The sequence below is a fragment of the Gopherus evgoodei genome, chromosome 4 (genome assembly GCF_007399415.2).
Source record: "Gopherus evgoodei ecotype Sinaloan lineage chromosome 4, rGopEvg1_v1.p, whole genome shotgun sequence".
NCBI lineage: Eukaryota > Metazoa > Chordata > Testudines > Testudinidae > Gopherus > Gopherus evgoodei.
In genome coordinates, this window is record NC_044325.1 from 113,156,371 (window position 1) to 113,181,466 (window position 25,096).

At 41.1% G+C, this 25,096-nt stretch overlaps 1 protein-coding gene across 9 annotated transcripts in view; it reads left to right on the forward strand.

Annotated features, from left to right (window-relative positions):
* Nucleotides 1–25,096, forward strand: part of MOB2 (MOB kinase activator 2) — a 165,676-nt gene that overhangs the window by 78,828 nt on the left and 61,752 nt on the right. For 2 of the 9 annotated variants that reach the window (XM_030560601.1, XM_030560602.1), the window contains exon 1: nt 9,674–9,759. The exons of 6 other annotated variants lie outside the window; for them this stretch is intronic. In XM_030560601.1, the coding sequence (XP_030416461.1) occupies nt 9,722–9,759 (38 nt within the window). In that variant the 5' untranslated portion in view covers nt 9,674–9,721. Of the gene's footprint in view, nt 1–9,664; nt 9,760–25,096 lie in introns of those variants that run through there. One more of the 9 variants, XM_030560606.1, reaches the window with a different exon arrangement.

Sequence of the window (25,096 nt, forward strand, 5' to 3'; positions counted from 1 at the left end):
CGCAAAAAAGGTTTAATAACTACAAAGAGATTTTAAGTGAGTACAAGTAATCAGGCATACAAGTCAGAAATGGTTACAAGAAAAATAAAGAGGAAACGCTTGCTAGTATCTACTTAAGAAACTGTCTTAGTTGCAACGCAGACTCTCTTATCACATGCTCGCCAGCAGATTACTGACCAAACCTTTCAGGTCAGGGCCCCTTCCCCCAAAGTACAATGGCTGTTTCCTTTTGTCTTCTCAGGTGCAGAGGAAGCAATGAGCAGGGGTACAGAGAGGGTTGCCTTTTGGTGATTGTCCCTTTTAATAGTTTCAGTCCCCCTCTTGAAAATAATTTCTATCTGAGACCCAGGAAACAAAGAATCTATGTGGAAGGATATTCTCTGCTGGGTTTTTTACACCTGTTTGGACTTTTTGTTTTCCTTCCCTGCTTGATGACTCTGTTTACTGCTTAAATGCAAATTCAGGCAAACACACATTCCTTCCTTTGTTTAGAGGAGACCTGACTTCTGCCTGGGCAGTGCTGTGGGGTTTGGAACATGTGTTAATATCATACAGGGGGAATCTTATAACTTCACATACAGTGTTGCCATGTATATATTTTACCAGGACAATACTGACCATCACGTCATGAGTTTTCAAATGATACCTTACAAGGCATACTTTGTACAAAGTTTACTACAATAATGTGGAGAGTGTGAATACAGGAGTATATTCCATCACAATCTCCATTTGTAAATGTATTTGAAGCTAGTTGAGAATTCCCAGATTTTTTGCCTGAGTGGTGCAGAATTTAGTTGTAGGTTGACCTTGCCTGTGCTGAGCAGTGAATTATGCTGACAGCTGATCCTCCTTTCCTCTCCCCAAACAAACATTTGGGGCAGAAAGATCTATGCACATCACCTTTGGCATACCTGACCAGGTGGCTGTGCATGGGCCACTTTGCTGATCTAGGGGAAACCTAATTTCTTCCCATCTGTCCAAATATGAAACCTTTAAGGCGGGTGTATTTCCTACATAGGTTATCCAATACCACTTCAATGACTCCTTCACTTGTTCTCTTCACTTCTTCGGGTGTGGGAAGAAGCAGTGGTGGCCTGTTGGAGGTCTGAGTCTAGGGCTGTTGTGAATTCCTTTCCATAGACAGAGGAAGGGAAGAAGTGGAGTCTCTCTTCTGGCCCTAATAAGGGTCAGGGGAGGCACTGAGGGTGAAAAGTTTGTCAAGCCAAGACAAGTTTGAAAGGGCAATGAATTAGAGGAGTAGGTTCCCTCCATTTTAATGTATATATTTAAAAAGTGATGTTTTTAATTACTTTTAGACTGTGTGACAAAGTTCCTCCTTTACCTTGGTGGGTCCTGTGCTTATTGGCGGATTTGCTCACCTCAGTGATCTTCCCCTCTGATGGAACCCACAGTCTGAGTCAACTTCTCCTGTGTCTGATCAGGAGTTGCGAGGTTTGGGAGGAACCTGAGCCCGACCTCTACTCCGGGTTCCAGCCCAGGGCCCTGTGGATTGCAGCTGTCTATAGTGCCTCCTGTAACAGCTGCATGACAGCTACAACTCCCTGGGCTACTTCCCCATGGCCTCCTCCAAACACCTTCTTTATCCTCACCACAGGACCTTCCTCCTGGTGTCTGATAATGCTTGATTGTCTGATAACTCCTCTGTCCTCCAGCAGCACACCCTCTGTCTCAGCTCCTTGTGCCTCTTGCTCCCAGCTCCTCACACACAGTTCCTCTCCTCTGGCTCCTCCCCACCTGACTGGAGTGAGCTACTTTGATTAGAACACCTGCAGCCAATCAGGGCACCTGGGTTTAAAAAGGAGCTATCTCCACTGCCTTCTAGAAAGCAGCCCCAGGTGCCTTGATTAACCTGGAGCAACTGCCATTTGGTTACCATGGTCCTAGGGATTTGTTTAGCCTGGGGCTAACATACCTGTTCCTCAGTACTTTACTGTAGGCATCTGGCCGTGCCCGATCGCAACTATTAAAAGTGTAAAGTCTAGACTGATTGTTCTACTAATATTAATGTGTATGTTGTATTGCATTAAGTGTATTATAAAATAAACACATTATCCATATGCTGTCTCTTTTTTTTCAGATTTAAGCTTTATTTTGATCAACATTACAACCTCATTGTTGACATTTTAAATCTTTTTCTTCCTTTCCCCTCTAATGGGTCACTACTAGTGTTTAAAAAAAAATGCGCACACACACAAAGACCTCTGTGAGTTGAAAATCTGTGTACTATTTCTACTGAAAGCTCTGGATTTTTTTTTTTAAATATCAGTTTCAAACTTTTTTGTCAAAGTACAGTTGGGCAGATTTTACCAATCTAGTAGTGAGAGCACTTAGCTAAATTAAATAAAAAATAATAAAAAAATCAGATCAAGTTATAATGTTGTGTAATCCAAAACTTCCTAGTGTTTTTCCACTGGGTGTATATAACATCCAGGGTTTCCTAAGTGATCGTCTTGGCCTGGCTTTTTTTAGCTAAAGTCTCATTCTCAGAAATCTGTCTCCCACTCTCCCTCTGCAGTTCTTCCAGACTTTCCTCCTCCTGGATTGTATCATCGGCTAAATTTTGCAGCAAAGACTCTTATACCAGCTGGGAAAACTTGGGTGGAGCAGTTTGGCAAGTCATACAGTTGCTTCCTGTTGTTGGACTGAAGGGGCAGTGCCTGCTCTAAATTACCTGCTTGCTGCTTTTGCACAAAATTAAAATATAAAAATCAACCTTCCCATGTTTTTCTCTATTACACCATTTTATGAACATGCTTCCTTAGTCAGGATCTTGGGTGCTGATCTGAATAGGTGTCTTCATGCATTTAATTTTTAGCTACTTATTACAGATACATACATAAGCTACTGTTAACATGGCCAGTGATATCACCAGTCTTTGTGAAGCACAGTAAATTTCCCCCATACTAATTTCCCCCTACTGTTATTCTCACCACCTTGTCAACTGTTTGAATTGGGCCACTCTTATTACCACTAAAGTTATTTTTCCTTCCTTGGTATCCTACTGTTAATTGAATTGTTTCGTTAGACTGACCTCACACTTGGTAAGGAAACTCCCATCTTTCCATGTATTTATACCTGCTCCTATATTTTCCACTCCATGCATCTGATGAAGTGGGTTCTAGCCCACAAAAGCTTATACCCAAATACATTTGTTGGTCTCTAAGATGCGTTGTTGTTCCTGATACAGACTAACACAGCTACCACTCTGAAACCAGTAATTTTCTTCACGTCTAGCCCATAAATGTGAAATATTCTCTTTAGTGTCTTGTGTTAATTCTGTGTAGCCTTTTTTCAGCAAGGTAGAACCTGTGTTCAGGTCCACTTAGCTGCTTGCGTGCTTGTAGGTATAAAGCTGCAATCAAAGTCAGCCTTATTCCAAGCAACGTTAAGTATGCTTCAGCTCTGACATTAAATTCTGCATTATTTAACCGTTCATGACATTCCCTCCAAAAAAGAGTGCTTCCCATGTTCATTCACTCACGGACATATCCTTAGTATGCTGCAAAAAGTGTAGGATCAAAGCAGAATTTTTTTTTGTACTGTTTGGCCCGTGTTGAAAACTAGTTCTTTCCTGTGCTTGAGCAGATGTTAAGAATGATTAGGCAAACAATAAAAGGCTGTTAAACCTAGTTTTGTTTGAGTTAAGCTCTGAAATGAGACTTTTTGTGTGTTTTTTCCCCTAAATTTATAAAATCGTGGCTTTTATCCCTGGTGTAGTGTGGACCCACCCTTTTCTATTTCCGGGCAGAGCACTCTGTATTATTTTAGTTCCTTTGCTTCACTGGACACTGTTCTTGCTTATTCTGAAGCACTTGCAATAAGCTTTTCAGTGTTTATGGCATTTTTGCCTTCGATCAGGAATGCCCATTGTATTTAGTTTTAAAAGTTCTCCTCTTTAAAAGTAGTGTGGATAAATAAGACTCTGAATGTATTCTTTGTGGTCTGTTTTATATCGGGCATGTCACATAATGGCTTTCACAACCATGAAAACCCTCCTGAACCATGGATGCAAAGCTTTATCTTTTATCGTCTATACCAGTCCAGACACCAGATCTACAGGATGATATTTCTTAACTAATCCGGTAAAGAACACTTAGCTCTGAAAACTGAAGCAACATCTCCTTCATGTACCAAGAGTGGACTAGCAGAGCCCGTTTAATTTTTAAAACTGTTATACTGACCACTGGGGTCTTGTTTTTTGTGGCAGGTACTTTGATCTTGATAGCACTCAGGGACCTCAGCATCAATGTAGTTAGCTCTGATTCTGATGGGGCATTTTATATTTAGCTGCTGGTCTCCTATAATAGCTTTCAGATGGAGATATTAAAGAACGCATACCCGTGTGCTTCTGTAATCCCCAAAAGAGCACAAGGGAAGGGTGTGAAAGAGAAAAGAGCATTGGTAGGTTTCAGCAGGAGTAGAGTTTGAAATCGCCAGCAGCTGGTTGCTGCAATGGAATGCTAAAACTTATTTTTAAAGTAGTGAGATCGCTAGTAAAAACAAAAGGTTCATAAAAATCGGTGGGTAGCTTAATTTAGATGTGCATCCATAGAGAAGTTAAGGAACAGCTAAAAAATGTCCATTTGGGGGTAAACCTTTCTGATCTTTCTCCTAATATGTTATAGTATGGTACAGTTGTTTTTAATTGCCATCAAATGGATCAGTAATCATCAGAACTAAAGTCACCTCCAACTTCATGTGTTTTTAATGCTGGTGTAAATTAGCATGCACCCAAAATCCTTCAGGCCTCTCATTATCTCTGACTGGTCATATGTTCAGTGTTTAGTCAGTTCAGTCCTCTCCCCGTCACTCTCTTCTCAGTGAAGTGTTTCTTGTTGTCATGACAACTGGCAGAGCACCAGATCTTTGCTCTGAGCCTGGGCTTAGGACTGCACATCAGGAGGGACTTCCTAGCTTTCTCTGCCTTGAGGTGGCACACGCAGCAAACTCCAGGTCATACTTTATAGCAGAGCTTTCACAGCATTTTTTGAAAGATTAAGTAAATTGTCTCAGTTTCTTCCTTAGCAATTTTGAGGAGGAAAAACTGAAGGAGAACTAAAAGGGGGAAAACAAACCTGTGGGCTTTGAGGCAGGTCTGAAGGACATCATTAAGTCATTTTTCCCCCTCAAATGGCTGGCAGACAGCAGGCTGCAGGAAACCAGCTTTCAGCTTGGATGTGGGCAAAGGTCTGTGCCAAGACAGTTAAGTGGACCACAGTAAAATTGCCTGCCTTAGAGTGTGTGACTGAGGCCTATACTGAGATGGTAGAGCAGGCCACGTGGAAACGCCATTCACCGAATCTTGATGGCAGGCAAAGTTCACTTGTAGCTATCCAAAGGAGAAAAATTCCTGCTCCCAGCTAGCATATAGGCAAGATCCTTGTTAAGATTATAGAGACAGCCACAAAACATCCCTCTTCTTGCAAGCTTTTTTAAAATTTGCAAGTCCTCAACAGTCATGAGAAGCATCAGCTCCTATGACTTTTCTGATGCTAGTGAGTCACTTGTCTCCAATGGTTGAAGCTCACTCATCAGTCTTTTGCGTTCAGTCCTCATTCACCTTGGACTCAGGAGCAGGAGGTGTGGTGTAAAGTTATTAACATCCCCTTCCTTGGGAGGAAGACTGACCTACCTTTCCACTTCCAGATTCGAGGGATATCCCACAGTAGGTCAGAAAGTGGCTACCCTTTTCCTTAGGGAGAGCAACAGGATACATACCTGCAAGGTGTCCTTTCAGTCTCTGTAGTAACATGTTTCCCACCCTTCTCTCTTTTTCTCTCAGAGGTTTGGACCAGGGACTGGTGAAGGATATTGCTCAGAATCAGCTATGAGAGGAACAATACACAATCTTAAAACCTCTCTTAAAAAAGAGACATCTCTAAAACTCAAGCTTTGAGCAAGATACCGCAGACTCTCAACTAAACTTAATCCTTTAAGCACAAATGAGAGTATAACTTCATAGATACTATGTCTTTAGAAAATGAAAGGCCAAACCTTGTGTGTGTGCATGCACTGTGCCGAATCTGAATATACAAACCTTGACAACCTTTTCATGTTGCATGGGGCCCATCAACAGTCATTAAAAACCTTCAGAAACATGGTTTTGAGTGAACAAGGGAAGTGACTATTACAGTCCTCAAACTCCAGCATCAAAGCTATCACCCCAGACTGTCTTTGTGCAAAAGATACTGAGATGGTGTCTGATTAGCCAAACCTTAGTACACCTCTCAAGAGTCTCTCAGTCAGCTCCTGGGCGAGGTGGTCTGATGTGTGGATACCAGGCACAGTTCTCACTTCGCTTCCAGCCAACAATTGCAGCAAATTGGTATATGAAAATCTTGGCTCAGATCCAGTGTTGTTTTATTTCTTGGGGCTAGTCTACACTGGCAATGCTAAAGCACTGCCGAAGCAGTGCTTTAACGTGGCTTGTGTAGTCTTGGGAGAGTACTGGGAGAGAGCTAAAAACCTCCATCTACACTGTCTACTCTGGCGCTTTACAGCGCTGAAACTTGCTGTTTTTTCACACCCCTGAGCGAGGAGTTGCAGCGCTGTAAAATGCCAGGGTAGACAAGTCTAAATTCATTCTTGATATCAACAGCTACCTGATGTCAGATCCAGAAAAGCTAGTAATCGGAACAGATGCCATACCCCATGTAGGGGGAACATACCTAGATTCGAGTGTGACTTGGGAGGATGGGGCGATTGTACCCCATAGTAATGACCTTTTTAATTTCATAACTGCTCCTTTAAATAGATCTTGCTGGTTTAGTACCTGACTGGTTTTGTTGTTAGGAAATTTCCTTCAGTGAAATACAATTGAAGTGTAGTAATAGTTCAGTAAGTGCCCCTCTAAAAGCGTTTGGTGTGCTAAGTGTTCACTACAGTGCCATGGAGGTATTGGCATACAGCAGCGGTTCTCATATGTTAGCAACCCAAGGACCCCCATTTTAGTTTAAAATTTTTGGCCGACTCCCAAGTCACCCCACTCAACCCCAAGCCCTTCCCTAAAGGCTCCACTCTCACCTCCACCTCCTCCCGCCTCTGCTCCACCCCTGCCCCATCTTTTTCTGCCCCTTCCCCCTGAGCGTGCTCCATCCCTGCTCCTCCTCCTCTTCCCTCCCAGCACCCCCTGCAGCGGTTCCCCAGTATGCAGTAGATGCTGGGAGGGAAAGGGAGGAATCGATCAGCAGGGCCTGCAGATCCCTGGAATACTCTTGTGGAGCCCCAGGTCCAAAGACCTCAGTTTGGGAAATGCTGGCATACAGCATTTAAGAAATTTCCTTTAAAAAGTTACAGTAGCCTCTATATGTTAGAGTATTCTTTTACGTACATTTTCTATGATTAGTGCGGTAGAGTGAAATGGAACTAATTTATTCCTATAAACGTACAATGATTTAATCTTCCAATTTTCATTTATTTTTCAAATCTATTAGAATTAATTTGGATTTTAAGTGCAAAATGCTATCATCCTCTTACCATAGTTCTGTACATACTTTCACCATCACAAGTTTTTATTTAAAACAGCTGACTTGTCAGTTAAAACAGGTGTCCACTGTTGTATGTACATCTGATCAACTTAGACTTGTAGCACAACAGAACATTTGATATGTCGAGGCAGAGGAGGGAACGAGAGAAAGGAGAACAGTGTCTGTAAAGTAAAACAGTTAATGCCCCTTATATATCTCCTCTTCTCCACCATAACTTGCATGTGAATTTTTAATCTGAAGTTTTTGCACTAACATTTATGCAAGAGGAAATTTCTCATGCAGTGACAAACACCACTGAGCTGACACTCCTGCTCATTACACAGTCTTGCCCGCTCCTCTTATATCTACACTGCAGTATAAACTCAGGGTTTAAACTCAGGCTCAAGCCTAACCCCTCTTCTGTCTGCACACACATCATGCTAACCCAAGGTCCCAGGACCCCACAGGGGTAGAGAGTCCAAGCCTAAGTCAAGCTGGGATCCCAGCCACTAGCCCTATTGCTTTGCAGGGTAGATGCAGCCCCACTTGATTTGTACCCTGGGAGTCTGCCAAAAATATTCTCTAATCCTGTGGGTTGACTTTGTCCTCTGGACAGTCAAGTTTTCCCATAGTGCACCACAAAAGGGCTAGAGCAGCCACATTTTTTGTAGGGCTAGGAACTCTGGGAAAAGGGTAGTTGGACTTGGGCCCACATAATACTGTGTCGATGCTAGAACCCGGGGTTGGGGCCCAGGATTCAACAATTCCTAATCTGGGGTTACAGATGAATGCGGACAATGAGCCCAGGTTAACAAACACAGAGTCTGCTAACTAGAGTTTTACTAACTCCAGGCTTAGATGGCAGGGTATAGGTACCCTTGCACATTTAAGGTATGAGGTTATTGGGTGGAACCACCTACCGTGTGACTGTGGTGAGGCTCTGCCGTGTGTCTGCATATACACATGTTGTCAACTGGTGATTTTCATTAAGCGCATTATGAAATGTGATTTTTGTAATACTGAGAGAGACAAGAGTAGGGGGTAATGTCTTTTACTAGACCAACTTCTGTTGGCAAAAGAAACATGCTTTTGAGCTACACACAGCTGAGATGTATTTTTAATGTTAATGAGTTTGAGAAACCTCTCAAGTGGCGAAACTATTCCAGGTCTCTCCCAAAAGGGAATAAATATTCCACCCTCCCACATAAGTGTGCAGTTTTCTAGCCGTAATGAAGAAATTAAAAGGGTTCCAGTAGTTCGTTCTTCGCTACTGAGTACAAAATATTTTCCAAGCTTACAGTATTTGTGGGGAAAACATGTCACTTTCACCATTTGTGTCATAACATCGTGCTCCCTTCACGGGTGGTAAAATAACAAATATCTAGAGAAATTTATATTCAATTTATGTAACCGATAGTATTCCAGGAGTCACGCGGGGCAGCTCTGTAGTTCACAGCTACCACAGAAGGGTGGGTTGAACAGGAAAGGAAGCAAAGCAGTGTAATCAGAGACACTGTAGATCCTGTGATTTATGCAGGGCAGATTGCCCAGGACTGGGTTGCTAGAAGATAATTTTCTCTGCAGTGTGCAAGTGTGACTTCAGAGCTGCGTGTTTCAAACTAGCCTCCTACAAAAAATAAACCTTTTAAAAGATTTTGTAATTATCATGTGTCCCCCTCCACACAGCTGTCTTCAGCTTGATTTTTTTTATGACTTTAAAGGAACGTGGACATTATTACTGTGGCTTGTTGCTGAATTATCTTGTATTTTTGAGGTTATGATGAATATTTAGGTAATAAGTCATTAGAGGGAATATCTGAAGCTGTTCAGACTAACTGGAAGAAGAGAGACTCCACCAATAAACTACATTATTCCACAAGCTTTTTCCCTTGAAATTTGTGTCAAGTGGGGGACCATACAACTCTTTAATCTTCCTATCCAATTGTCAAATTTCTGCTTCTCTCTTGAAAGCGAGGCTGTATGATTTTTCAGGGAGGGGTGAGGTATTTTACACTTCAAGGCTCTTGTTTGCCTGGGCTGACTTCCTCTGCGCTTCCTGCTAATTGGCTCTATTGGCTATTTCTCATTGTTCCCAACTGATGACTCAGAGAAACAGGAAAGAGATCCCTTGATTAACAAAAGAAAGACCTACCAACAAACAGGTGCCTCTGTTCTTGCTAAACAGAGGACAAACCATCATTCTGGATTTTTTCCTAAGATTCCTATCCACAAGCATGAGGCTTAAGAGGAATGGGTCATACACACTGAGCAGGTAAGAAATACATTACATACATATTTACTCCTTTGACTCTTTGCGATTAAATCTGCACAAAAATCAAAACCTTTTTTTCTGGTGATAGGACATGTAAAACTGCAACAAAAATCAGTGTTATCTTTTTCTTTTAAAAGGGCAGATGTCAGCATATATAGCATGCGGCTTGATTAAATTTTATTTAGCATTTTTAGTAAGCTTTTTTTTAAAGTATGTACGTCTAGAAGTGGGGTGGGGGAGTGACTCTGAGGATGGAAGGAAGCTGCTCAGTTAAGGGTATGAGGCTTTAAGAAGTCTTTCTCTTTGGGGAAAGGATGAAGTTTAATTTTTTGGCTCTTTGTTAGTTATGATATTAAATTCAGTTTTTAGACTAAATTGCAAGTTGACAATGTTCCCATTAGAGGAAGTATCATTTGAAAAGTTTAACCTTTGTTTTGCAGCAAAGAAGTGCTGTTTGCTAACAAGCAAAGGTAGAGCTTCAGATATTTCAAACTGCCTGAGTTGCCCTGTCAAATCTGTGTTTTTAAAAAATATTTTTCTGTTTCAAACTAACAAACATCTTTCACCTGTTGATGTGTGGAAGACTCACAAAAACAAGGGATGTTAGAGAGACAAGGTGGGTGAGGTAAAATCTTTTTTGGACCAACTTCTGTTGGTGCGAAAGACAGTGTTTCTGTCTACACAGAGCTCTTCAGGTCTGGGAAATAATACCATGTAAAGGAAACAGATCTTTGAAGAAAATATCATTTTAGTGTTCATCTAACACTTCTAGTGTGTTAACAGAAAGATTTGTTCCTGATCTTTGTACGCTTTAGTTTGAAAGGCTATATTCTATTTGTCAGGTGCATTGTCAGACCCATGCTTTAGGCTGCTTTGGAAGGCAAACTGTAAAAGGTCAGCATGCTGGAATCAGATATGGTAAACGTGGGCTTTTTTAAAAATTACTTTAAAAAAAAAAAGATTAATTGAGGCTGCTATGTCAAATGACTGCAAACAGCAGGTAGTACCTAGTACACTGAGATCTGTTTTCAACTTGGTGCACAGAATGTTGCATGTTTTGTAACTACAAGGGGGACTTGTTCAGCCAGATGAGAGTATCCAAAAGTATTCAGTATGTTCAAAGATAACCCCCACAATCTGCAGTTCCATCACCCAACTCAAAATATCCTGAATGACTGGGAGTACCCAGGATGGTGTAAAACTGAATGAATGAAATGTTAGTGTGGTTGTGAAGTATAACTGTTGTAATATGAATTAACAGTTGATTTCTTTGAATCTAGACATTGAAATAGATACTTAATTTTCATAATGAATAGCTCAGTCGCTGTGGGTTAAAATTAAATAAAATGCTGTGTATATCATGTATGGGGGGGGGGATGGCTTGAATTTTGTTGAAATGTTAACCTTAAAACAAATACAGTTTAGTTATAGTTTCCTGTATATACTGTACCCCAAAATGTTTTGAACAGATGATTATATTTTTAAAACAAAATTAGCATAACTTGCAACAGTTTCTGAATTTAGTGAGCAGATGCTGACTTCTGTGGAGTAGTTTACTGTTTAAGATTTGACGTGTATGCTAAGTCACATACATTCTGTTTTAATCAGAAATATCCACAAATCATTCCTTTTGGACTGTAAACTTCAAAAGTGCATCAGATTTCACTTAAATATAACATTCCAAAGGGGAGAATAGCTGTTTCTTCACCTCAAACTTCAGTAATGTCTGATCCTCAGATATTTATTTGCGTATGCCAACTTGTTCGTTAGCAGTAAATGATAGACTGCTACAGCTGCTCAGGATGGAATTGTGATATTTGTTAATCAAATTCTAGATCTTCTTGTTCAGTGCTAAGAAGGTAAACAGATACTTATTCAACCCACTTCTGTCTTCACAAGTCACGAGGCAGAGTTTTTCTTGTGTATAACATAGTAATTCTTTTCACTTTGGCTTTCTTTTAATTTTTTTAATGAATGAATGAAGTTGATGAGTGTTGGTACAGCAATTCTTAATGTTAAAATTCTAATCAACAAACATCCAAAGACCTATATAAATACTATATCATAACCCTATTCCCTCTTCTCCAACAGCTGAACTAGAATTTCCATGCCTTGATGATACATATTTAGTTATTGTCATCTCTGAATTGTTCTGAGGCATGGGCAGTGGAGATTTGATTTTAGGAGGGGACACTGCATTAAGTGACATGTCATTGTACTGTTGCATGACCTTATCCTGGAAATCTAGGCACTACCGTCTGACCTTGGTATCTTTTTGTGCTGAAACTTCAAATCCAGGTTTGAATCAACTTGGGAACTTGTCTCGTGCTATGGATGGTCGGGGCTGGCTCAACTCGATTGGCTAACACAAGTTAAAATACAACTTGTCCCCTCTTTTCTACCCTTCACTGCCTCTTATTAGAGGTGAAAGGTTTTTAATATCTCTGTAGGAATTTCATACAAACCATCTTAAGCTGTCTTAAAAACATGGAGGTGTAGTAAAATAGAGGTCTGGTCTACACAATGGATGCTACAGCAGCAAAAGGGATTTTTCTGTTGCTGTAGCTGATCTACCCCCCCCCCCCCTCAGGACACAGTAGCTAGGTTGACGGAAGAATTATTTGGTTGAAGTGCCTGGAATAAGACTTTTGAATGCTATTAAATATAATGTAGTAAATGATAGCTCCTGCTCCCTCCAGACTTCTCACATATCCTGCTGCACTTTGTCATTAATTGAGGGCAGAACTATAGCTGTAAACAGGAATCTCTCCTAAGTAGCCATAAGCTTGCTTATAAATACAAGGCTCTAGGGCAGGGGTAGGCAACCTATGGCACGCATGCTGATGATAGCACGCAAGCTGATTTTCAGTGACACTCTCACTGCCCGGATCCTGGCCACTGGTCTGAGGGGGCTCTGCATTTTAGTTTATTTTTAAATTAAACTGCTTAAACATTTTAAAAACCTTATTTGCTTTACATACAACAATAGTTTAGTTATATTTTATAAACTTATAGAAAGAGACCTAGAAATGTTAAAATGTATTACTGGCACGCGGAACCTTAAATTAGAGTGAATAAATGAAGACTCAGCACCGCACTTCTGAAAGGTTGCAGACCCCTGTCCTAAAGTTTTCACTGAACTGGTATTACAGGAGTGTTGAGGACCGGTGTGTGTGTGTGTTTGTAAAAAGTAAAATTGGGGATATGAGCAATGGGAGGGCAGATCTTTATGTAGGCAATGAAGTCTAGTTCAGTGAATTTGTCAAAGGATCCTTCCTGAGGATGCTTGCCTGAATTCTGGCAAGAATGAAGCAGAACATTAGCTGCCAGCATCTTCTTGGCACTTCTGTGAAGTCAGCTTTGCTGCTGAAATGCTGGTTTGCAATATGTTGCCTATATTTCTTTGCATTGCATATTTTCCTTTTACAAATTATGTGCTGTTGAGATCATCCAAACTCTGCTTTTTTTATTTGCTTAGTGTTGTACTTACCGGCAATGAAAAATGCACAAGTGTATTAACTTATTCTGTTTGCAAGTTCTGTGTTTTTCAGTATCTCTCTTCCCTGATACCCTCTCCATGCTAGTCAGCACCTTTCTTCTTGCACAAGAGGCCAGGGAAATCTCTAGCTTTCTTTATTCTGCCTCCCCTTCCTCCATGTGTATTGTTTAATTATAGCAGGATGTAAGACCAGGCATGGATGCTGGGAAAAATGACTCCCGACTCACCAAGAGTGAACATATACTCTGAAAATAATGGTATGTTGGGCTTTCTTGGTCACTGGTGTCCTTAAATCCTTAAGGGCTGGTCTAGGCACTTTTTTTGGTACCACTGTCTATAAAGGTGCCAGTATAGCTCTTCACGCTATGGGGTAGTACCCTTTTAACTAGTCTACGCTTGAAAGATTTTACTGATTATAGCTCTACAGTACTGTGCTGGCAAAGAGCTTCCAGTGGTGTGGACGCAGTTTATATCAGGAAATGTGTGCTTTTGCTGGTATTGCATATTCCAGGTGTATCCGCCCCCGCCCCCCAGCTGCAGGGCAAAAAGCTGTATCAGCAAAAACACAGTTTTGCTGGCTTAAGCTGTGTCTGTGCTAGGGGCTTTTGCTGGCACAGCTGTGTTTATCTGCCTCATCACATCCCTGACCAGCATAGCTATTTGGAGAAAGGTTTGCAGTGTAGATGTGGGCTATGTCCATTTCTAAACTGACATGGTTACAAAGATAGGAAGACTGTGCAAAGTCTTAGGGCTTGCGTAAACAGTGCACTCTGCAATTCGTGTGTGGTGGTCATCCAAAACTCATGGCAATGAAAATCTTGCAGCACATTATATGGTCTATACTTTAAGGCAGACCTAGATGATAGCCTGTTTCCCAGAAATGGAAAAAAAATATATCACAGAAGGGAACTCTCCATTGTTTTTCTGTAGTGAGCGTACAAGAGCTTGTGGGCTTTCTCTGTCCGTTATAGGAGCGCTGAACTTCTAACCTGTCTTGTGCAATTGGATCATTGCACTAAAAGGGTTGTATTTAGTTATGACAGTTTTATTTGCAGTAGGTCCCAGGTTTGACTTCTTGCTGCTAAGTTAATGCTGGTTGGTTTGAATTATGAGCATCGGTAAGAGAAAAAGGAATGCAGGGTGATGCTGCATTGAGAGGGCAGGCAGAATGCAGCCTTGAAAAGGCAGTGTTTGTGGTTAACCAGTCAATTAGCACCCCAGTTGCTGATTAACATTCATTTTACTGTCTTGAAAAATCTCTCTTTGTTCAGCCTGCTGTGTCAGCTGGCTTTGTTGTAAATTCAAACAGCTGAGACATCAGTGCTGCTTTATTTTCTCTCTCCAGCGCTATATTCTACAAGACCACTTTGATTTCTCTTTTGTGTTTGGAAATGCTTGTTTGCGCCTTTCAATACGGTATGTGGTCAGAGATCTCTGATTGTTGGTGGATGCTTTCAGAAGATGTGTCTGTAAGCCAGTATGAGCCACAAGCAGCTAAACAGAGCAATGGCTTTGCTTATGTATTTTTCCATTCTGTGGAATGCAGCCAAGTTGTCACTTCTCTACCTGTCTTGCTGAGTTTCTGCTTGGTTTAAACTTTTTTTTTCCTGACGCGCTTGTTGTTTAACAATCCAGGAATTGTGGCTCATTACAAGAATGAGTGCATTGGGAGCCAGTTGATATTTCTATGGAAATGGCATTTTACACTGTGATGCCATGTTGGAAAGGCCTAAGAGTTGAGCTTGCATAATCAAGAGCCTTTAGTTACAAATCAGAAACTTAGAGGCAATGCACTGCTTTTTGGGGGTAGGGCAAAGAAGAGGGAATAGTTAAGAGTAACTTGTGATTAACTGAGTCCTTCTGCCAATATAAAAATTTTTGTTGGCCCCCAAAATTAATCTCATCTAGACCCCGCTTAGAAGGTCAGAACTAGGGGTGACAATGCACGTGGCTACTGTAGACGTTTCCCTATACGAGGAAACCTTTTTTGAAGACTTTTAAAGGAAGTGGTTTTAATGGCAAAAAGACATATGCTCAGGTGTAATGTCAGCACTGCTCACTGCGTGTTGAGTGACTCAGTCTGAAGGGAACCTTGTTTGTTTCCTGATCAGCGATGGCCATTTGTGCCCATTTCATACTTATTAATGGGCTGGAGTTAGCAGAGGTTTGGGGAAGTGTTCTTTCATTTTCAGTACAGTAGCTGATTGTGACCTCAACTCATTATAGTCCAATTACAAATGAATGGTGTAGGTTGTACATAATGCTGCTTAGCTGGCACTAAAATGCTTTTTGAACAGAGCAGTTTTAGATCCAGGGTTAAGCGTGTTTAAGTACAATCGGGCAGTTGTGCATATACATCCAAATCAGTTTGAAGAAACTCTGATTGCAGACAGGGCTGGCACTGGCTTTTTTGCTGCCCCCCCAAAAAAAGGGGGGGCGGGCGGCCGGAGAGGCAAAGCAGGGGGAAAAATAAAAATAAAAACACAATGCGGCTGGAGTGGCAAAGCGGAAGGGGGGACAAAACAAAAAGACGGCATGGCTGGAGCGGCAAAGTGGGGGTGGGGAACACAGCGTGGCTGGAGCGGCGAAGCATGGGGGGAAATAAAAAACCTGCGGCATGGCCGGAGCGGCAAAGCAGGGGGGGAAAAAATAACAACATGGCGCAGGCTGAGTGGCAAACTGGGGGGGAGGACAAAAAATGGCACGGCTGGAGCGGCAAAGGGTAGAGGGAATGGCACGGCCGGCAAAGCAAGGAGAAAAAAACAAAACAAAAAAACCCTACAGGGCGGCCAGAGCCAGGGTGCCTGTGCTGCAGAGTGCGCGCCCGGTCTAATGGGGGCAGGGGGAGGGACTGGGGCAGAGAGAGAGAAGGGGAGTGGCCAGGGCTTCAGCGGGGCGCTCACTCCGCAGCCCCGGCTGCCGCGCCGCCTGCCGGGAGGGCTCTGCTCCGCTCTGGTTGGCTGGGAGGGAAGGACACGGGCTGCCCTGCCGAGTTTGCTGCAGGGCGCTCCCCTCCTCCACCCCCTACAGAGCGGCCAGATCGGGGAACCAAAAATAAAAACACCTTCTGTGCCGTCCTAGAATTGGGCGGAATGCTGCCCCGTAGAATCTGTCACCCCAAGCACGAGCTTGCTCAGTTGGTACCTGGAGCCGGCCCTGATTGCAGAGTAGGGCTCAGTGAGATCTGCCTAAATGATCCTAGCATCATTTTCCCCAGCATAGCAAAGCTTCCTTTTCCAAAAAATTGGATTTTTTTCTATATCGCAATCTTTCCTCGCCTCCCAGTTAGGTGAAAAGAGCCATGTTGTTGCAGATTATTCAGTGTGTGAACATGTGCACAAAATTCGAAAGGGATTTTGAGTTGGAGGAGTATGTGTGTTTGCTTAAGGAAAGAAAGGTGTGCCGCAGGCCACAGCAAGAAAATGGGGAACATTAGCATGGAGAAGAGAATTATGGTTTGGAAGAATTGCATCTTTCGTGCTAAAGTGAGCTCTGAAATCCAGCAACTGACCCCCAACACCGCCACCCACACGCTGCAATTATGTATCCTGGTACTGCCCCATGACGGGGGCTGTCCCTAGGTGGTTGCGGAGCCCGGGGCAGAAGTGATGAATCTGTCACTTCCAGGACTGACCATGCCGCCCAATCGCACTGGTCCGCAGAGGCCCCCCGAAAGTGCGGGGCCCAAAGCAGTCACCCCGATTTACCATACCCAAGGCACGGCTCTACCAATGATTATTATAAAATATACTACATAGGCTGTAGACTGTGTGTGTGTACAGTTGACAACCACCTGAGATTCTTTAAACCTATCATGATTAAGGCTACGATTTTGTCAAAGGGGTCACCAAATCTGTGACTTCCAGAGACCTTTGTGACTTCAGCCTGTGGGTGGCGAGTAGCCCTGAGCCGAGCAGCTCCTGGCTGCCGTGGGGGGACCCCACATCTCTGATTCCCCCATAGGCTTCTGTGAATTCTTCTTTATTGCCCATGACCTGTCCATAACTTTTACTAAAAATATTCGTGACTAAATCTTAGCCTTAAATTCATGATCTATCTCAGGTGGATGAAACTGTGTTCTGGATGCTTGTTTTCTTCCCAGTGCATGTGATTTTGTGGTGATGGAGTAGCCAAAGACCGCAAATCAGTACAGACACCTGGACTTGCTTACTCAAGTCAAATTTACTTAGCTGTTGGCTAAAAACACTGGATGCATATTTATAAACTTGGGTATAGCCCACATTTGCTCTGGCCTGATTGAATAGCATCTTAACACTTCATCAAATTGAATTGACTGAAGTAAATCCTTCCAGAGAAGGGCTAGAAGCTACCACTTACCTCATAATCATAAGCATTGCTAGGTATGATTATTATTGACTCGGTTATAGCAAAAGGAGTCTTCAGGGGCCATAAGGGTATCTGAAGCCAGGAGTGAGGCCTTTAGAATGAGTTAAGGGAGCCAGTGGGAAGAGGTTTGGCACCATGGGGATGGAAGTCTAGATTAGGAAAGTGACCAACTAAATCATGAACAAAGTGCACTCCGTTTGGGGTTGTAGTGGGATAACTGCAGACAGTCACATTACTGAAGGGTTGTTTCTTGTTCATAGTCTGGAATGTTTCCACAGTGAATTGGCATTGCTTGTTTACTTGAGAAATGGGCAGCTGCCATAACCCAGAAGTGGTTAACATCCCCTTCCAATATCTGACATGTAAACTTCATGCCCCTAAGGATGAGATTTCACTAGGTATTAACAAAACTGTTTGACAATGTAGATTTGAAACTGGACCGCCTTCATGGTGACTTGGACTCTGTATTTTGTTAACGATCAAATATTCTTTGATACTCCTTTTGATCAGCCAATTATTCAGATCAGCAGAGCGTGTAATATAGACTTATACTGTACCATAAGTCTGGAATGGTAATCCTTTAGTGCCAGACTTTGTATAAAACAAATTAAAGATTTTTGTCTGTTAAATAGAAAACTTGTTTTAAAGGCAAACTGTACAGTCTGTTCAAAAATGAAAGGATCAGGACACAAAGATATGCTCATCTTTATCTTTAATAGACCTCTTAATCCTGTTGGGCTTTAGTCACTCTTCCCCAGCTTTCACTCCCATCCTTTGGGAATATTATAAATCAGTGATCATATTTTACATGGCTTATTCTTTCTAATGGATGATTAACTGTATACAACCTACCAATAACTCTATCTTATACTTAATTTTAAAAGGTTCCAGAAGCAGAAATTGAGTTCACAGCCGCAGCTCGTGGTATTCCAGAAATTCTCAAGTCTGTGTTAATGTGTTCTGTCACTTTTATCATTCTTCGCCCCTCCTCGTCCCCAGCAAGTACTTGTTGTACCTGGAAATCTTTCACATGTGAACAATGCAATGGTGGAACCTTTAGAAAGCTGTTATCTATATTTTAATGCAGAATCTAAACCAATTAAAATGCTCTGATTAGGACTGGGTTTTTATTTTCAAACAGGTGCTTACCATTTCAGGCTTGGTTCAGGATAGGATGATGGAGAAAAATTATCACTAAATTCCAGTCTTGAAATTTCCAGTGGTTGACTTCACACTGCCTCTAGTAACCTTCACAGTGGAGAGCATTGTGGGGAGAAGGGAAAGACTTATAGCCAGGGTAGTGCATATCTAAAGGTGGAAGAGTGCCCATTAAAACTGAGTATTTAATTTACCTATTGGTGTATACCAGAATTACCAAAGTCCTAAATTATAATTATCTAAGAAAAGTAGAGGCAGCAGATTACCCTTACTAAGATTCCTACCTTCTCTCCTATGCCAGTGGTCATGAATGGCAAATGTAATCACTTGATATGTGAACATTGAACAGACCAAGGACAGTTCATTTACTTCTCTTCAGATGATATAGTAAGACTTTAACTCGTTCAGTAGTTTTTCAATGAATTCAGGTGTTTAACTGAAACAATGTAACAGCTCACCTCCTCCCTACTCACACTAGATCTCATGTCTACATTTAGCGGTGATATAAGTTGCAGTATCTTTGCCTTCTGCTATATTAAAAGATTGAGCTTTGTTGTGATCTATCAAGGCTCTTCTACTAAAGCCACGAAAGGAAAATATAGAAGCAAATTCATTAATGATTTCTCTTCTACTTCTCAACCATCCTCTCTCTTGCCACAGTGGAGGATGCAATTTCAGTAATTTCACTCTGCCTCTAGCTCAGCTAAAACAAAGATGTGCTTTTCTTTGTTTTCCCCTGGGGGAGCACTGCAGAAGGGCTTGAAAGAGAGGCTGATGTAGATATAGTGCAGCTGAACAGGTGATACCAATAATAGTGATGTCTTCATGGTCCCCAGCAGCTTTAAGATCTCGATGGCACTGAATTCTGGCTCCTTGTCACAGGTGCATGAATATTTTATTGCTATGGAGTCTGTTGTATTTCTTACCCCTGGGCAAGGTGTTAGCTAATTCTCATTTAGCACTGTACCTCTCTCTTGAGGGACTGTGACACTTTGGGGGTTCATCAGACCGGTAGGGCTCCTGTCACTGCCTGTAACCCTACTGCTTCTGTGCTTTGGCTGTGACATGAGCAACGAGCTCGCTGCACAGTGGCCTCACTGTGGCTTCCACCAGCCTGGCTAATCCGCTTGCAAGCCTTCCAGTCCTGAATCTTCCCCAAATCATCTTCCCTGCAGCATTCTGCCCCTCTCGCAGGATACTCATAGAAGTTGTTTGCTGCCTCCAAAGAGACAGAGCACACACCAGCCTTTTAGTTTAGCTGAGGACCTCACCCTTCAGTTTAATACACAGCACTGAGATGGATCTGTAATTAGACAAGAATAAGTTTGTTACCAAAGAACAGATATTTAAGTGGTAATAAGTAAGAACAGAAGACACAGATATGATTACAAGTAAAACAAAAACAAACATGCTTTCTGGTGGCTAAAACTTATTGAAATTAAGTTACAATCTTTGTTGAAGCAGGTTTCTCCCCTATAGTCAGTTCCAGATTCTCTTGGTTTTCAGGCCAAGATAATCTACTTTTCATGAGCTTGAAGGGTGCTTGCTCCCTCTTTGTCCTCCAGGTGATGGAAGCCAAAATAACATTTTCTTTCTGTTTATATTTCCCAAAGTGTGCAATGTCTGTTTTTAAGGGCCAGGAAGACTTCCTGGGGATGCAAGCTCTATCCCCAGTCATGATCGTTTAGCAGTCTTCCTCCTGCTCATTTAGCTTGATGGCTTTGTGTACCTTCTATGTAGATGTACTTGTCCTCTGAAGTATTCGTGGTTCAGTTTAGATTGGAGAGACAGAAAAACAGGCAAAGCATTCCTTTGTCTAAGACAGGTTGGGCTTTTGCTCTTCTTCTTGCAAAACAACTTTAAGAACATGTTTTCAGCACACGTCCATAATTCTTTATATACTGCTCATGCATACATCACACAGTGTTATTATTGTCCAGCATGTTACCAGTCTTCATATGATGATTTACATGACACCTTTTAGATACAGATTGAGTACAGTGTGTTAGGCCTGATGTGTGTTGTGGTATGGTGTGCCCTCTGCCAGTTGGCACTGAGGAGGCACATCTGCTAACTCTTCTTTCTTTAAATAAGAGCTAACGCTACTTTAAAAAAATATTATTCCTAGTAATCATAACTAGGATTATTATTATTTGCTTTTGAATGTAGGGCAGTTGTGGAAGTTCATATCTCTTCCTTTCTCGCTGGCCCCATTTTCAAATAGTTGAAAACTTCGCAAGACTGGAACAGGTTTGCTAGCTTTTAGTAACCTTGTGGACTGTTGATGATATTTAAAAAGTCCTCAACACAGGAGGTATGGTCTGTGAAAGGGGTATCCTTGGTTACTCAGTGGGTGTCAAGTATATGGGGAGGGATAGCTCATTGGCCTGCTAAACCCAGGGTTGTGAGTTCAATCCTTAAGGGGGCCACTTAGGGATCCAGGGCAAAAATTGGTCCTGCTGGTGAAGGCAGGGGGCTGGACTTGTTGACCTTTCAAGGTCCCTTCCAGATCTAGGAGATTGATATATCTCCTATTATTATTATTATTATTATTATTTTATTTTATTTTATTTTATTTTATTTTATTTTATTTTATTTTATTTTATTTTATTATTATATGTGCGTACCATAAAGGAGTCTTGGATTTGAGTTTCTACTCTTGGATAATCTAGATTGTGCATAAATAACTCTTTTATAACCAAATTGTGCTCTGTATATGCTGCAGGGTAAAATCCTGCATGTTGAATCAGTTTTTTAAATATGTTGGGGAGGTTTTTGGAAGTTTTCCTAGGGCAGGTTTTTATCTAATGTAGGCAAAGAGCTAAAAGATTCTCCACTGTGTTTCTGCAAACCAGCATCTGCACTTTTGACTTAAGCACACAGAAAACCCTCGGGGTTCAGCTGTGGAAGCAGTATTTGTCAAACTCTTCAGATTTTCTGCTAATTGGTCATCTCAGGATTCCCCTAGGTAGTTTGTTTGCACATCTTTCAAACTTGTTCCTCTGTATGGTTACTCCAAAGGAGAATTTGCCTTCTGGTTAATTTGAGTTTGAAGCTGAATGTTTCAGGCTCATAAATTCCTGGTATTTAGCAGGTGATTAATTTGAAAGTATGTGTCTAGAAGGGTTGAGGGATAGCAGTTTCTGTAGGTAAGTTATTGACATCCTTTATAGAGAGAACATATTATAGTTTATCCTAGTAGCATTTCTGGGGTTTGCCATTCTTTAAGATAGGTTTTTGTTTCTAGGATCAGATGTAGTCCCTAGAAAGAAATGTCATGTCTACTTGGTATCTGATGTATTCTTTAGGACTAGAAACAGCATGGGCTCATTTGTAAAATGGGGATGATAATGGCTTGTCACCTTCCTCATAGCCATGTTAATGACCAGTTAGTTTGTACAGTGGTTTAAAAAAATGAAGATTGCTGTGTAAATGCTATATAGTGGTGGTCCAAACTAAGCCTGAGATATTGTGTTGAGCATATGATGTTTTGACATGTCAGCCCAGTGTTATAGATCAAAACTCAAAACCATACTGCTTTTTGTCCCTGTTATATGAGAGTGATAGAGAAATTCTATACAGAAGAGTCAAACACTGAAAATTCAAGCAAAAGTGGTATTTTTTTCAGATGAAATGAGCTTTACATTTGTAAGTAGGATTACATGAATCATAAATAATTAAAGAACTGTAGCAGAGCGAGGGGTAAACATCAGTAAATCCAGCCATCCTGTTGCTTACCTTCAAATAATTAATAGCCTTCATTTTCAGAACAAACCTTAATGGTGCCAAACTCCACCTTTTCCCTGCAGAGTCTATGTGGGACAGACTTTTAGATCTATCTAACTGCTATTTCCTGTTTCCCAGACAAGGGAGGGAAAAATCTGGATGCATTTCCTTGTTTTGAGAAACAAAGGAGAAAACAGAAGGCAATGGCTACAACCACTATCAGCTCCTGCTGAAACAAGCTTGAGTTGAATGTACAAACCGTAGTAGGATAGAGTACTTTATTTTGGCTTTCGCTAAACCGAACACTATTACAATCAATCTTACCAGTGGCACTTCTTGAAAATTTTATGAATTGGTAGAAAAATTATTACAGTTGAAATGGTGGGCTAGACGCCTGTTTTATTATGTCAGTTAGACCCAAAATAATTTCCCTTCGAAACTGGGAAAACCATATCTTACAGTATTTTTGCAGCAGGTCTTCCAAAAATCCATTGCCCTCCTTCTTAACATACCTCCACATATCCACGGTTGTTTTAGGGAAGTTCTCCAATAACAGGTCTGTGAAGGAAGAATGGATGGAGAAAGACCACATGTTCATTACTGAAATATAATCCCTTCTAGGGTGTAACACAGAAGCTGTTTCTGATAGTGACAATACACAACAGTTTAGTATAACAAGCAAAGAATAATATCTCCAACTAAAACAGCCTTGTAAAGTGATATTGAAGTGCAGGTTTATATTGGTAGCCTCAACCTCAAGCTTTTTCTGAGGCCCCTCTACCACTTTCAATGACCAGTACTCTTCCTCTTACTCCTTCCCTCCTTTAATCTAGTTTTGTTTATATTTTGTAGTTTTAAATTTATTTTAATCCCCAAACCCAGTACTTCATATAAGGATTCTTGTCTCTCAGTCAGTGTCCTTTGCTAATCTGTGTTCCTTTAATTACTAAGAATATATAACAAAATAGACCATCTCAAACTTCCAGAGTATCCTTTCATATACTACATGTATATTCTGTGGAAAAACAGCTGTGGCATTACTACCGTTCAACCATTACATAAACAAAAATTTAAATGACCAAATATAACTAGAGTAAACTTAATTCCTGCTCAGCAACCTGTTGTCAGTCCACTTTAAACTCTCACCCTGATTTTCTACCATCTTGCACTTTGTGCAGACATTTACATCTGTGCACCATGATGTAAAACACTAACAAATCAAAATGATAGTTTCATACCAATTTTGTATTGGTATAGATTATTACTGGCATAGATTACTACGCAAGGTGTAAAGGAGTGGAGGATCAGGCTCTATGTCGTCAAAAAAATTCATTCACATGGAAGCTACTTTTCATAGCTTGAAGCACTTGTAATTCATGCTTAACCTCTGCTTCAGTCAAGAGAACTCTGTAAGCAATAATATTGTACATAATGAAGTATGAAGTTGTGGTTCCATACACATGCTTCACAGACATTAAGAGGGTGTGTGTGCGCGCGAGTGACAATTACTCTGTATACAAATCAGCTATTTTCACATTTAGATCTAGTATTTTTAAAGCAAAAAAAAAAAAAAGAAAAAGAAGAAAAAGCAAGGTGGTAGTGAAGCTGCCTACTGATTAGCTGTTTTAGGACCTCCATGTTGTCATGTCTGTCATTTAAGATCTTTAGTGAGCCCAGTAATGGAACTGGTCTAAAGAACATGACCTGTGAAGGAAGGCTGAAGGAATTGGGGTTTGTTTAGTTTGGAAAAGAGAAGACTGAGAGGGGACATGATAGCAGTTTTCAGGTATCTAAAAGGGTATCATAAGGAGGAGGGAGAAAACTTGTTCATCTTAGCCTCTAAGGATAGAACAAGAAGCAATGGGCTTAAGCTGCAGCAAGGGAGGTTTAGGTTGGACATTAGGAAAAAGTTCCTAACTGTCAGGGTAGTTAAACACTGGAATAAATTGCCTAGGGAGGTGTGGAATCTCCATCTCTGGAGATATTTAAGAACAGGTTAGATAAATGTCTATCAGGGATGGTCTAGACAGTATTTGGTCCTGCCATGAGGGCAGGGGACTGGACTTGATGACGTCTCGAGGTCCCTTCCAGCCCTGGAATCTATTAACTCCTTCCTTGGTGTAAGGATTTTCTTCTTCCATCTGCCATGTGGCAGTGCTAGACACGATCAGCTCTTTCCTCTCTCATAGCAGTTTGCTAGCAGCTGTTGTATGGCTGAGATTTCCCCATCATTTGCTTCTCTTCTGGAAAAAATATATTTGATTGAATAATACATTTGTATTCATATTTTATAATTATTGAAAGTCTTCAGATGAATAGCAATGAGCTATCTGGAATATCCTTCATTGTGGATAAAGTAACACTCATCTGAATTGAGGCTTTCATTCCATTGATGGATTCTGATGGTGATGTAAATGCATGAATCTTGCAAGACCAAAAACACCTTTCCTCAAAATTAGACTTAGAAATCATCTAATTCAAAACTTTTTTGTGTTTTTCTTACATCACCAAAAAATATACTATACCACATGTAAATGATCACTACATAGATGAAACAATTATAATAAATCAACCATACATCATAACCAGAGTAAAGGCTTTACAATG